Source organism: Cheilinus undulatus, linkage group 20, assembly GCF_018320785.1.
Source record: "Cheilinus undulatus linkage group 20, ASM1832078v1, whole genome shotgun sequence".
In the NCBI taxonomy this organism is placed as follows: Eukaryota; Metazoa; Chordata; class Actinopteri; order Labriformes; family Labridae; genus Cheilinus; species Cheilinus undulatus.
The window spans coordinates 35,088,189-35,100,227 of NC_054884.1; the positions used below are offsets into that span (position 1 = coordinate 35,088,189).

A 12,039-nucleotide genomic window follows, 5' to 3' on the forward strand; every position below is an offset into this window, starting at 1 on the left:
GCAATAAAATTAAATTCTGATTTCCCACAAAAACTAAAGACTAGAAACTGGAGTAAGCCTGCCACCTAGTGGCGGAGAAATAAACCATGACTTCATGAACAGAGAGAGATGAGCAGAGAAGGCCACTGATGTTTTCAGGATTTTTATGTCAGACTTCAAATACATTGTACTTAAAAATGTACAGATTCAACAGAAACTAGGCGGGCCTGTTAATTAGAAATGTCCAATACATGTTCTGTCCAGTATATATGAAATGATCTGTTAATGGGCAGCAGTCCTGAAGCTATAATATATACACCACAAGTGACGATTCTCTTTGTTACTTTTGCAATAATCTAACCATTTTGTATATTAAAAAGGGAGACATTTTAATGTCTGCAGGGTTTGCAAAAGGTGTTAACGTCAAATAACCTTACTCTTTATCCCATCAAAAGCTTCTTTTTATTTATAAATCAATACGCATATGTACAAAATTGGAAAACAGGCTGCAAATTCACTCCGGAAAAATCTTTCTTGAATTAAAACTGTCATTTGATCAATTACCAAAGCTGCTGCTGTATGTCAGTGATGTATAACAAATTAATCAGCTGATAACAGCTTACATTTATACATGAATATTGACCTTAAAAAGGTTAATATTGGTCAGTGATAAGTAAGTATTCAGTACATTTACATGGCATGCTTTAAGGATAAATTCCCAATAGTAAAAAAGTGTGTGACGGGCCTTTGTGTGAAATTCATGGCATCTTGTTTGGGCAGCAGCACTGTAGAAAAAAACATTGAGAGAAACGTGCATTAATAATTCAGCATTCATTTGAAGCTGTGCCTATCTAACTGTATTAGGGAATCATTTTCTTAAATAGGACAACTGACGCTGTAATCATGCTTTTGTTGCTCATATTTATCCTCACCCCGTGCCCATTGCAGCGTTCAGATTGCTTAATGCAGTACTTCTTCCAGCCAGCAGATGCCATAAATGGCAGGTCAACGACTGAATCCTACCTCAATGGCACTCTGGATGAGTACCAGGGGGACCGTTTCTGTGTATTAGGCCACAGTAATGGTCCATAATGCTGATGATAAGAGAGTGCCTCAGTACCTGTTGGAGCTCACAGGATGTAGGCGGGCTGCAGGAAGTCCTTGGGGACGATACCCACGGTGCCGTTCAGTTCGCCGACCCACCAGCCGTGAATGTTGTACTCCTGCACCAAAAAATGAACAAATAAACAAATAAGAGTCTCCGGGGGAGGGGAGGACAAGTAAACCGAGCAGAATTAAGCACCAATCTTAGATTTTTATTTGATTTCAGTGTAGCGTTTGTCTGTGCAAACAACCATTCCAGTGATTTGAGCTGCAATTACACATGGCCCTGATTCCTTCTATTGCTGTTAAAATAATACCGTTAAAACACTCCTGTAGTGTTTGATGCAGAAATCTCAGAGTGTCTAGATCCCACCCACAAAACAGCCACATACAATATTCCTGAGGATGTTTGGGGTGCTGTAGCCTTGAGGATTTTTGAACCGGTAAACAAGACTATCGAGACAGCGAGTGTCTGAATTAAAACTGCTTTTTTATGCTGTTAAGAAGGAGGAACAGCTGCTGCTTGTTCTCACAGACTCATTATAAAGATGACGAGACTGAGTCAGAGCCGACAATCAGACAAAGAAAATACAATCCTGATAGTAAATAAAGATGGTGGTTAAATATCAAGAAAATAAATACTCTTGAGTGAATGTTTTTTTCCTTAAAGCGGCTAAAGCTAAAAAAGCAAATTAAGTAAATTGTGTTCTGCTATTTTTGGAGGTATTTTTATTCATTCTGGACATTTTAAAGTCAAGATTTTATGGATAAATATAACACTAAAATATTATAGATTCATTCAGCATACTTGTTTAAAAAATCAAGGTATTTCTTAGGAAAAAAGTAAATTATTACCCAAAAATTGCAAAAATTAAAACTTTAGTATCAATTTGCAAGGACAACTTCAAAGCATTTGTGCATTTCTGTGGTCTTAGGCAAACTGTGGAAATTATAGGACGATTTAAAGAGCTGCACAGAGAATTACAATAAGAATTTGGCAACTAGTGTGTTGATTTTTAAATCTTCTTCCTTCCTTATTGAGTGGAAGTGTAGCCATGTCTATGAAATTGCTTGTTTATTCTTTAAATGTTGCTTTTATTTGAATCTCTCAGTAATTGTAACTTGACAGATCATCTATTTTTCACTTGTGTTTAGAGGGAGGGCAATTTTTAAATTTTTTATTCCTCCTGCTCCTTTCTGGACATGAAGGTGAGAGTTTGAATCATTCTTTGGTGAAAAATTGGGAACTTTAGCATGACCAGAACAATCAAAAATTAAACGAAAGAGAAAAAACACAAATATCTGATATTTGCTTATATAATCAAGGATTAACTGTATATTTTATAGTTAAACTTGTTTTGGTAAGGGCATATGCAATCTCTTAAACAGGTGCTATATAAATTGTGATAAATTGTATCTTTGTACTTTGAATTATAATAATGTGATACAAAAACCAACACATAAAGACAAGACAAAAGGAAAATAAACAGAAACAAACAAATCAGAACAGCAGTAAACACAACCAGCAGAGATTGTAAAGTATAATCTTTCATATATCCTACTTATTAATGATATTTGATATTCTTATACAAGAGGTTGGCAACCCGCAGCTCCGGAGCCGTATGCAGCTCTTTTCTTTTTTAACATGAAAAAAAAAAAAGTTTTCTAAAGCTATATTGAAATAGTTTTGCATATTTTATCTGTAAAACATGCAGCTTTTTAAATTCATTTTTAACTTAAAAAAACATTTATCAACTAAAATGTGCATTATGTCGTGCTTCTACAACGCAGCACATGTCTTTGAAACAAAGGTCAAAATGAGGTCATGTCACCTGAAGCAGGAGTTTAGGTCTGATCACGCAGCTTAAGTTTTTTAACATCTGCAGTCTGGTTTTGCACAGCAAGAGAGACGAAGGTAATGAGAAAATGATGATCAGCTTTGATAAGTTTCATAATATACCAGTGCGTCTGTTGGATTAAAGTAGTGTCAGCAGAGAATAGTGGTGATATCTTTAACAACAGCATGAAAAACTAAGACAAGTTCACACTCAACAGCATCAGTCAGGAGAAGAAAGAGAAAAGGGAGGCAAAGGGATCAATAGAGGGCTTTCTGAGCCAAATAAACAGGTAGGCACACGTTTTATTGTTATTCTTCACTCTGCTGCTGTGAAGTCTTCATTATTACTCAGAAGATTGAAGAATTTGATGATGATTTAAATATTTGGTCATGTAATGAATGTAAAGTACAATGTAGGAGTGAGCATTTGTGTTGTAAAAGATGAGATTGTTGATGTTTGTGCTGAAAACATTGTGTGTTAATGTGGTGCTGTCTGACATCTGTCACTTACAGAGTGAAGGAGGGAGAAAGGTTGTAAACATTTCTCTCTACTCTCACAGATTTTTATGTTATAATCATGATTGCACTGTTGATGCAGTCTGTGACCCAATGATTATGGATGCTGCTGCTTATTGAATGGGCCAAAATGCATCTTTCCTACCACATTCCTGTATGTGACATAGACAGACAGCAGTGTGTGATAGAGAGAGGAGATAAAGTAGAGAGGGTTTCATCTGTAGGTGAACAGTAGGCTACTGCAATATCCTGCATTAACTCTGTCTGACAGTAAGGTAACAGGTGTTTGTGGGTGAATAAAGAGATAATGATAATAATTATATCAGTATCATTAAGAAAAAAAAATTAATAACCTCTGATAATGATACGTTTACATACAAATTATGAAATATGTACACAGTTGTTAAGTTGTAAATCCATAAAGGCATCAGAAAGAAAATTGTGATTAAAATGCCAAGTAAGAACACATTAACATTACTAACTGTAAAGTTCTCAGTGTGATCAAACTTATGAATGGATGGTCATACACCTTTGTTCAATCAGTAATGTTGATAGGCAAAGACTTAATTGACTGCACCACCTTCATTGTAAGGTTCAAATGTGTTCTGCAGATCTTCAAAGAGTCTGGATGGGGGTTCGGGCAACAATGGCTCTTTAAACAGAAAAGGTTGCCGACCCCTGCCTTATACACACTTGACCATTCTTCTTTAATGAATATTGCTAATGGGAGCCATGCCCTTGCCAAAAAATTAACAGTACCTCTAATTATGTATGATAATCTTCCCAACAGCAATATGGACGCAGGTTTTACATACCACACTGTAATATCAGGGAGCTGTTTGTCGAACCATCTCTGTGTTACTGCAGGGCATGCAGCATGCTAAATGATTATTCTGTTAGTCAACTGAATAAAAAGAATTTGAAAGTTCCAAAGAATGAAAAGACTGCCAAAATATTATTTTGACAAACTGAGCTTCTGTTTAAGTTAAATAAACATTAGTGCATTAATTTGTTTTAGCTGCATTCATGGCTTGCTTTACTGTCCTTTTAGCACACTTTTATTAAGCCATTGCAGCGTCTTCCTGCAGCCACAATTAAGTAAATACATCCACCATTGCTCCTTAATGTCACATTTCACTTAAAAAAAGTCACAGAAAGCTCAGAGTACAAGTCAGACATCATCTGCACCTTCTGATATCAAACATTTACCTTTTAACTGTTCCCCTATTCCCTCTCAATCCAAGTAAGTTCCTTTTTCATGGTCAAGTTTATGTTGTAATCTTCAATCGATCTGAAATTCCTTTTCTCTACTTTCAAAATAAAAGCATGTCTGTATCCAGACTGGAGGTCAATCACCCTTAATTTAAAACAGTACAAATATTTAAAATTAAGTATTTTCTTTGTTTATCCTCATTCCTTTAAAAGGATAATTCAACATTTTGGCAAATTCACCCATTGCCATAATACCTATAGTCTAAGTAATAAGTTTGTTTCCTTTAGTTGATGGTGCAAGCTGTTTCTAGATCTGGGGGGGACCTTTAAACTAGCAGATGGAATTTTTGCTTTCCCTCATCAAACTCATCAAATACACAATCCAACAACTCCAAAACGCTCTCGTGGACAAGTTGTGACCTGCACATTCACCACGCTATGAAATAATCATGGACGGAGATGTTTCAAAGTTAAATGCAAAGCCGGAACTACACTCCAGACATGGCTGCTGCACTGTGTCACTCCGCCCAGTGGTTTACTCAAGAAATAGTTCAGAGTATTTGCTTCATGTGTCGTAATGTTACATAATTATACGTTATTATTTCATAGCGTGGTGAATGTGCAGGTCACAACTTGTCCACGAGAGCGTTTTGGAGTTGTTGGATAGTGTATTTGATGAGTTTGATGAGGGAAAGCCGGAATACCGTCTGCTAACATAGGGTTAGCGGTGCAGCGGTGGTTTAACCGTCCCCCCAGATCTAAAAATAGCTTGCACTGACAACTACAGGAAACAAACCTATTACTAAGACTATAGGAATTATGGCAATGGGCGAATTTGCCAAAAGTATCCCTTTAAAGTAGGTTTTAAGGACTGATGGAATGAAGTTGTAAATATCAGGATATCTGCAAAAAATACAGTATTCCACATCTCTAACAAATAAGTAGTAGTAGTATTTAAAAATGCTAAAAAAACAGCCTTATCACAATGAAAAAAAATCATTTGGAATCCTTGATTACAAATTAAAAGTCCCTCTTGTAAATATGGAGGGATGTCGATTAAATATTGTTGGCATAATCAGTAACTTCATCCTTTTCAAATGTAAATGTGTCTTCTGCTCGTGGAAAGAGTGAAATAGTCCAAAAACAGAGATTCAATATTGTATTAAATAATGACAGAAAATATTGTGACAATGCCCAGGTCATATTTTGATAAAATGTATATAAATCCCAACAAAATACAGCAAATAGATGGTTTAATCAAGACATTAATTTAGTTTCCAAATATTCTATGGTAACACCCCATAAAAATAAATGTAGAAGATTAATGTCAACCATCTGGATCTAAAGTACTAAGCCCTTTCAATGCCTCTCTCCTTTTGTTTGTTTACAAGCATTTTCAGCTACCTGTGGCACCTAAACAACCAGACGATCATCTGATCACAGCAGTTGGTCTCTAACTAAACCTGTAGTAGATCAATATTTGGCCGGAGACCAGAGGAGCGTTAAAGCCCAGCAGAAGAGACGCCAGCCGGCCGTCATTTTTCAGCTCTGATGGAACTCGCCTCTCCTCTGTTCTCTGGCAGATTGAGAACGGCGGTGGTGGACGTTTATCTCTGCTCTGAGGGCAAGATGAAAGACACATGAGCACAAATACTGAATATAAACATACAACACATGCAATTAGAGGGTGCATGTAAGATAGTTTTGTTTTTCCCTTGATTGCTAAGATTTCTCGCTCCTGCAGGTTCTAGTTGTTAAAACACTCACGCACTCCGACATGACGGATTGCATTTTGTCAAAGGTTTCCCTTATCATTCTGACCTGACACCTCTCTCAATCTGGAGGAATGAGGCCTGCAGCTAATGAGCGTCGTTTGGACAGGGAGGATGAATGGATCGCTTACAAAGTGATAAAGCACAAGACTCAAGTGTTCTTACAGCACAAACAGGTACCCACAATAAGCTGATTGTCCATCCAGGCCTCATCGTTTTCCTCTCTGACAGCTCTGACTGGGACGTCTCAGTATGCTTGGCTCTCTGACAAAGTCTGACGGGCCGTTCTGTGCACGTTTGAGCCCATAATGTAGGGGGAAGTTAGGTCCAAAATGGCCTTTTTATGCTTCCCATAAGACTGCAGAGGGAAAAGCCCGGGTGCAGTAAGCTGGCTCTGGTTCCCCCCATTGGTGTTAAGCGAGGAGGAGGAGAAGAGGGGAGACAGACGGACAGAGGGGGAGGCATCGCAGAGAGGGAGCGAAACAGTTTTTCTCTCCCTTGGGGGCGTCGCAGCACTATTCCACCAACCGTAGTGACAGAGAGTTTTATTTATCTCCGTGGCCCATCTGTGCAGTCGGTCTCAAATTCTCCCTGAGAAAGGTCTTTTGGATTATCAGCGCCGCCATTTTAATACAACTGCTACATCACAGAGTGGGCGCCAATGGCGGTGGAAGTCTGTCAGGCGTGCAGAGTCCATCTTCCTCATACTTGAAGCGGGTTCATCCAGAGTACACCTGCTGTAATAGGGACATTCCAAGAGGCGTGGAGAGTAAATTATCCAAATGACAAAAACTATGCGAACTCCTCAATGTCTCCTTCCTTCTGTTTGTTTTTTTGTCTTTTAGGCTGATTTGTCGTCATCTGATTTTGAATCTTGTGCTCTGAAATGCTGAGTTTGGTGCAGAGATGAGGCGTATTTTGGCTCATTGTGGCAGCTTAAACGAAAGGACAAGTTGTTTAGTGTTTATGTGAAGTAGAGGATGCACTGAAGGAGGAAAATGAGCATCATAAAGGGAAAAGTCTGGTTTTCTCTCATTAACAAGGACACATGGTCAGGCTGCACAGTGAATCACAGAGTTAATTCTGTCAGCCAAAACTATGAATAAAATATTCACTGAGTAACTTTTTTCATGAGAAGGACAAACCTAGGATCTCTGATGTTAAAAACTCTGATAAAAAGTAAGTTTAGTTTTCGTCAAGGAGACCGAAGTATTAGTTCTGGACTGTTGGACGTTCAAAATTCATGATATTTCTCTACTATGCATATAATGGGTGAAAACACAAGCAAAGAAAAGGTGAGAGAGCTTTTAAGGTGTGTCAGTAGTTTCTTGATTGTAAATTAAGTATTGATAGCACATAAATATGAGCTCTTCACATCAGTGTTAATTTAGTCAGCTAAGACTATAAATATTAGTCAACAACTTTTTAATACAAAAGGCGAGACTAAGACTAGCTAAAAAAAGATATGTGATGACAAAAACTCAGAGGAAATTTTCGTTTAGCTTTCATCAAGGAGACTAAAACAAGACCAAAATGTAACTTAGTTTTCGTCTAACCTACAAATCCCTAGGAAGAAAGAGCATGAGCTGTTAGGTAGGTTAAATCTTCAGCTCTTCTACCTTTCAGCGGTAGAAAGCAGAGATCCCAGGTTCCCCACACATGTATGATTTGGCATCAGAATTAGTCAAAGAATAAATGTTTTGACTTAAATTTAATCAATTTTTATTTACTTAAACTGGACCGAAATGGTTTCCAGTTTCTATCTAAATCTATTAAAACTAGACCTAAACGATAAAAGGTAAAAAATATTAAAATTTGATTAAAACTAAAATGCATTTCAATCTAAAGACTAAGACTTAACTTAAATAGCAGCCAAAATGAGCATTTTTTACACCTATATTAATTTTACAATATGGTTAATGAGATAAGTTAAAGAAAAAGTCTGAAATGTTGAGTTTTTGTCAACTGGACTAAAACTAGACTTAATGAGAGTAAAACTTAAGCAAACTTGAATCAAAAGATTTAAACTAAAACTGAATCTGCCAAAAAATTAACACTGACTGCAACTGAATTAATCAAAAAGTTAACATTTATATGCAAATGGGCACTGCTTTTTTACTCAGTATGTACATTTTATATGTTCTTAATTAAGCCTATAGAAAAATCAACACATCTTTTTCGATGATTTCCCTATGTTTTGTCAGAAAGGAAAGATATGCCAATGTCCCTTTTTGTGCCATGTGGTGTGACAGGTGATGAGTTGTCAATATGTTGTTGTCAACTAAATAACTAAAACTAAAATATAAGATCATTATAGTTAATTTAAACTAAAAAAGGCTTTACAAAAAAACCCAAAAAAACAAAAGTAACTAAAACTGTATTTTGTGTTAACAAAAATGACCAAACCAAAACAAATAAGGGACAAAATATACTTCATATTAGTCTTTGAATTTAATCATACTGACTGACATGGACACTCAAGTCGAGGAGTATAAATTGGCCTGATTTGACTGAAGAAGAATTCACACAATGGAGTGAAAAGCAGCCTATTTGAATGTACCTTTAAAACTGTATTAAAATTTTATTGCCCTTTTGAGTCTTACACATGAGAGGCATCTCATATTACAGACATTTTTGAAGTTAGACTAAAAATAATAATTAAAAAACTATAATTAAGCAATTCTTAATTAAAGACTTTATTTGCACGAGAAAGTAGTGCTGCCCGTTTTTGTAAAAATGTGTGATTGCGATCATGCTGGACAATATTGTGATTTGAAATTATGATAATACTTAAATGGTATCACAGGTCTGCTTGCTTGGTTTTCAAGGAAAATGCTGAGATTAATAAAAGTTTTAAAAAGTATTTCCAAGCTCAATATGCATTTATTATGTAGCAAAAAAAAACAAAACATAAAATTAAGTTTTTACAGAACTTGTTTAAAAAAAAGAAAAAAAAAATTACCAAAAAAAAAAGTTGGTCCTTTTTTGAAAATAGAGGAACTTCTTCAATGCTCAATAAGGGCACTATTGTAAACTTAAAAGCCTTTTTGCAGGCCTTTTTATAAACTTTTAAAGTAATACTTGATACAAAATACACATTTTATAGGATCATGTAGTTGTATAGTCTGACATTGCAAGTGCAATTGGAAAAATTGTGCAGCACAAGTTGTACGAATAACAACTCAACTGAAATTTGAAACCAAAAGTGAAAATGAAATAAAAATACCTCATGAAAATCCAAAACTATTATAACTTTGGTTGTCATAAAAGATATATTTTTGCAAAACACAGATCAAAAAAGGAGTGAATTTATCAAAGGAAATAAGAAAAATTTCCCACAAACAGACACTGCTTTCTTTAGCAGCATGAACATTTTACATGCTCTAATGTAAGCCGATAGAAGAATCACTGCATCTGTTTGAAATAATTTCCTGTCTTATTTCATACTGCAGAAAGAAAAGCTCTCAGCATCACTTTCCTGACACGCAGTGTGATGGGTGATAAGATGTCAGCTTGTTTGTTTGTTTGCTGCAGCTCAGATCATCAGCAGAGGAAGCAGAAACAGGGGGTGTAAACAGCGCCGTGTCGTGGCGGCTGCGGTGCGGTGACTCGCTGACCTCCCGGTGACTCCTCCGCTGAGGGAGCTGGGGGAATGAGCGTGGGCGGGGCTGGCACTGAGAGTGGGTTGCCATGACAACACCTGCAGTGTACCGGCGCGATCGTTTATTTACCACTCAGGGGGCTGGCTAATGGTGGCATTCTGATGGGCCCATCGCTCATGTTCCCCGACCGGAGGACGGATTGACAGCTACCGGAGCCTGAAGCGAGGAGAAGGTGAGTCGAGGTTGGTTTGGCTTGTGGATGCGGAGAAAGACAACGAGGTGAGGAGACGACTCCACCATCATAAACAAAACATAGCTTTAATTTCCCTGTTATCCTAAAAACAATGCACCTTCTCAGGCTGAAAATTCTGCAGAGATTCTGACCCATTCCTGTTTTCCTCCCTCACCTTGTTTCCCAGATGCAGCACACACACTTGCACACAATCCCAAATGCATACAAACTAGGGGGAGTGCTAATAAGCCTGACACATGAGGCATCTTTCCTCGGCCACCAGCTGACTGAGGCAGGCCTTGGGCGTGATGGAGCGCAGGAAGTCTCTCATTGCCCTGCCGCTGAACCCGCCGCCTGGGTGTTACAATCTCTCCCTCCCTCCTTCCCCATCTCCAACCCCCTCCCCTCATTTTCCTCCTTTTCCTCTCTTCCAATCCCTCCTGTAGCAGCCTTTCCACTTGCATCCTCTCTTGTGTTTTTTTCCTCCTTCTCCTCTACATCAGACACACTGCAGCTCTCTCTGCGGTTCTTTGATCACAAGTGGTCCCTCTAACAAAGAAATATGGACACCTAAACAGCCTGCTATCACGTTAACAAGCTCTGGAATCACCCGATAATACCTGAAACTGAAACAAGATTATCAAGATTAAATGATTACTGGGCTGCATGTCGTGTTTAGAGCTGAATGAGTCTGAAAAATTAGATAGTATTCTAACTCATATTGCAAATTTTTGATGATCATTTTTGTGTAATTTCCACTTTTAATCTGAAACACTGACTTGCATGTTTGCATGAAGTGTAGAGCCAAACATTTTTTGCTGTAAAATGTGTACTTAACTGGTATTTTGACACAGATTGCACCTTCTGTGATTTAAAATTTGCAGGAGGCCATGTTAAGATTTAACCCTAATTCTGATTAACTACTCGGCCTTAGTCATGTTGACCATAGGTAAATGTTTTCAAGTGTTTGATGTTATATTTTAGCTGACAAAGTGCATCACCACCACCTCAAAAACATAGCCAGTTTTTTTTCTATTTATTAATCTATGGTGAACATGCATGTTTTTTCTATACTAACATTTTTTTTTGCTAATTTACTTAATATTTTTTGCATTTTTTAATTTAATAAATGCATGTGATGCAAATGCAGTAAAATCAACAAGTAATCAATATGATTGTGATTACTTTCCTGCCATAGTTGAGCAGTCCTACCTCAAACCCTGCAGAGAAAAGTGTTCATCTTCAGGGATGTTTTGGAGATTTTGCACTAAAAGAAATCTTGTCCAGATCCATCCAGAGATATGGATGATAATCCTGCACAACCAGAGATGGAAATGGCTACTTAGTGTCCGTTTTTCCAAGTGGGCTTTTAATTAAATCGGCTTCAAATTGGAAACATGACAGAGCATGAGAACGTTTGAGAATATCTCAGGGACGATGAGATTTAATAAAAAGAAAACCTACTCGCTCTGTTCTAATGCACGCCTGGGATTACAGATAGCTCCTTAACTTAATAGCAATTTAAAGTGGATTTGTGTATGCCACTGAGTGTCTGTAATGATGGCTGTTTACGCCGCCCCTCATTTATAATAATTAAGCAGAATGGATTGGGGGGTGGGTTGCTCGGACGCGGTTCTGGGCTATTGGCTTGGGCTGAATAATGACCTACTGTAGTTGACCGGGGGATGACCGCTGCCTCCTGCATGACCCCGAACCCCAGACTCACCCCCTGCTACTTTGTGTGGTAAATAGGATGTCTTGCCTGTCTATAGCGTCTTGGTGTCT

The 12,039-nt window shown here is 37.6% G+C and overlaps 1 protein-coding gene across 7 annotated transcripts in view; it reads right to left on the bottom strand.

The window, feature by feature from the left end:
- Positions 1-136: 136 nt before the first annotated feature.
- Positions 137-12,039, bottom strand: part of skap1 (src kinase associated phosphoprotein 1) — a 65,653-nt gene continuing 53,750 nt past the window's right edge. For 5 of the 7 annotated variants that reach the window (XM_041815873.1, XM_041815874.1, XM_041815871.1 and 2 more), the window contains one exon: positions 5,778-6,266. In XM_041815873.1, the coding sequence (XP_041671807.1) occupies positions 6,102-6,266 (165 nt within the window). In that variant the 3' untranslated portion in view covers positions 5,778-6,101. Of the gene's footprint in view, positions 765-1,099; positions 1,203-5,775; positions 6,267-12,039 lie in introns of those variants that run through there. The other 2 variants (XM_041815876.1, XM_041815875.1) reach the window with 2 other exon arrangements.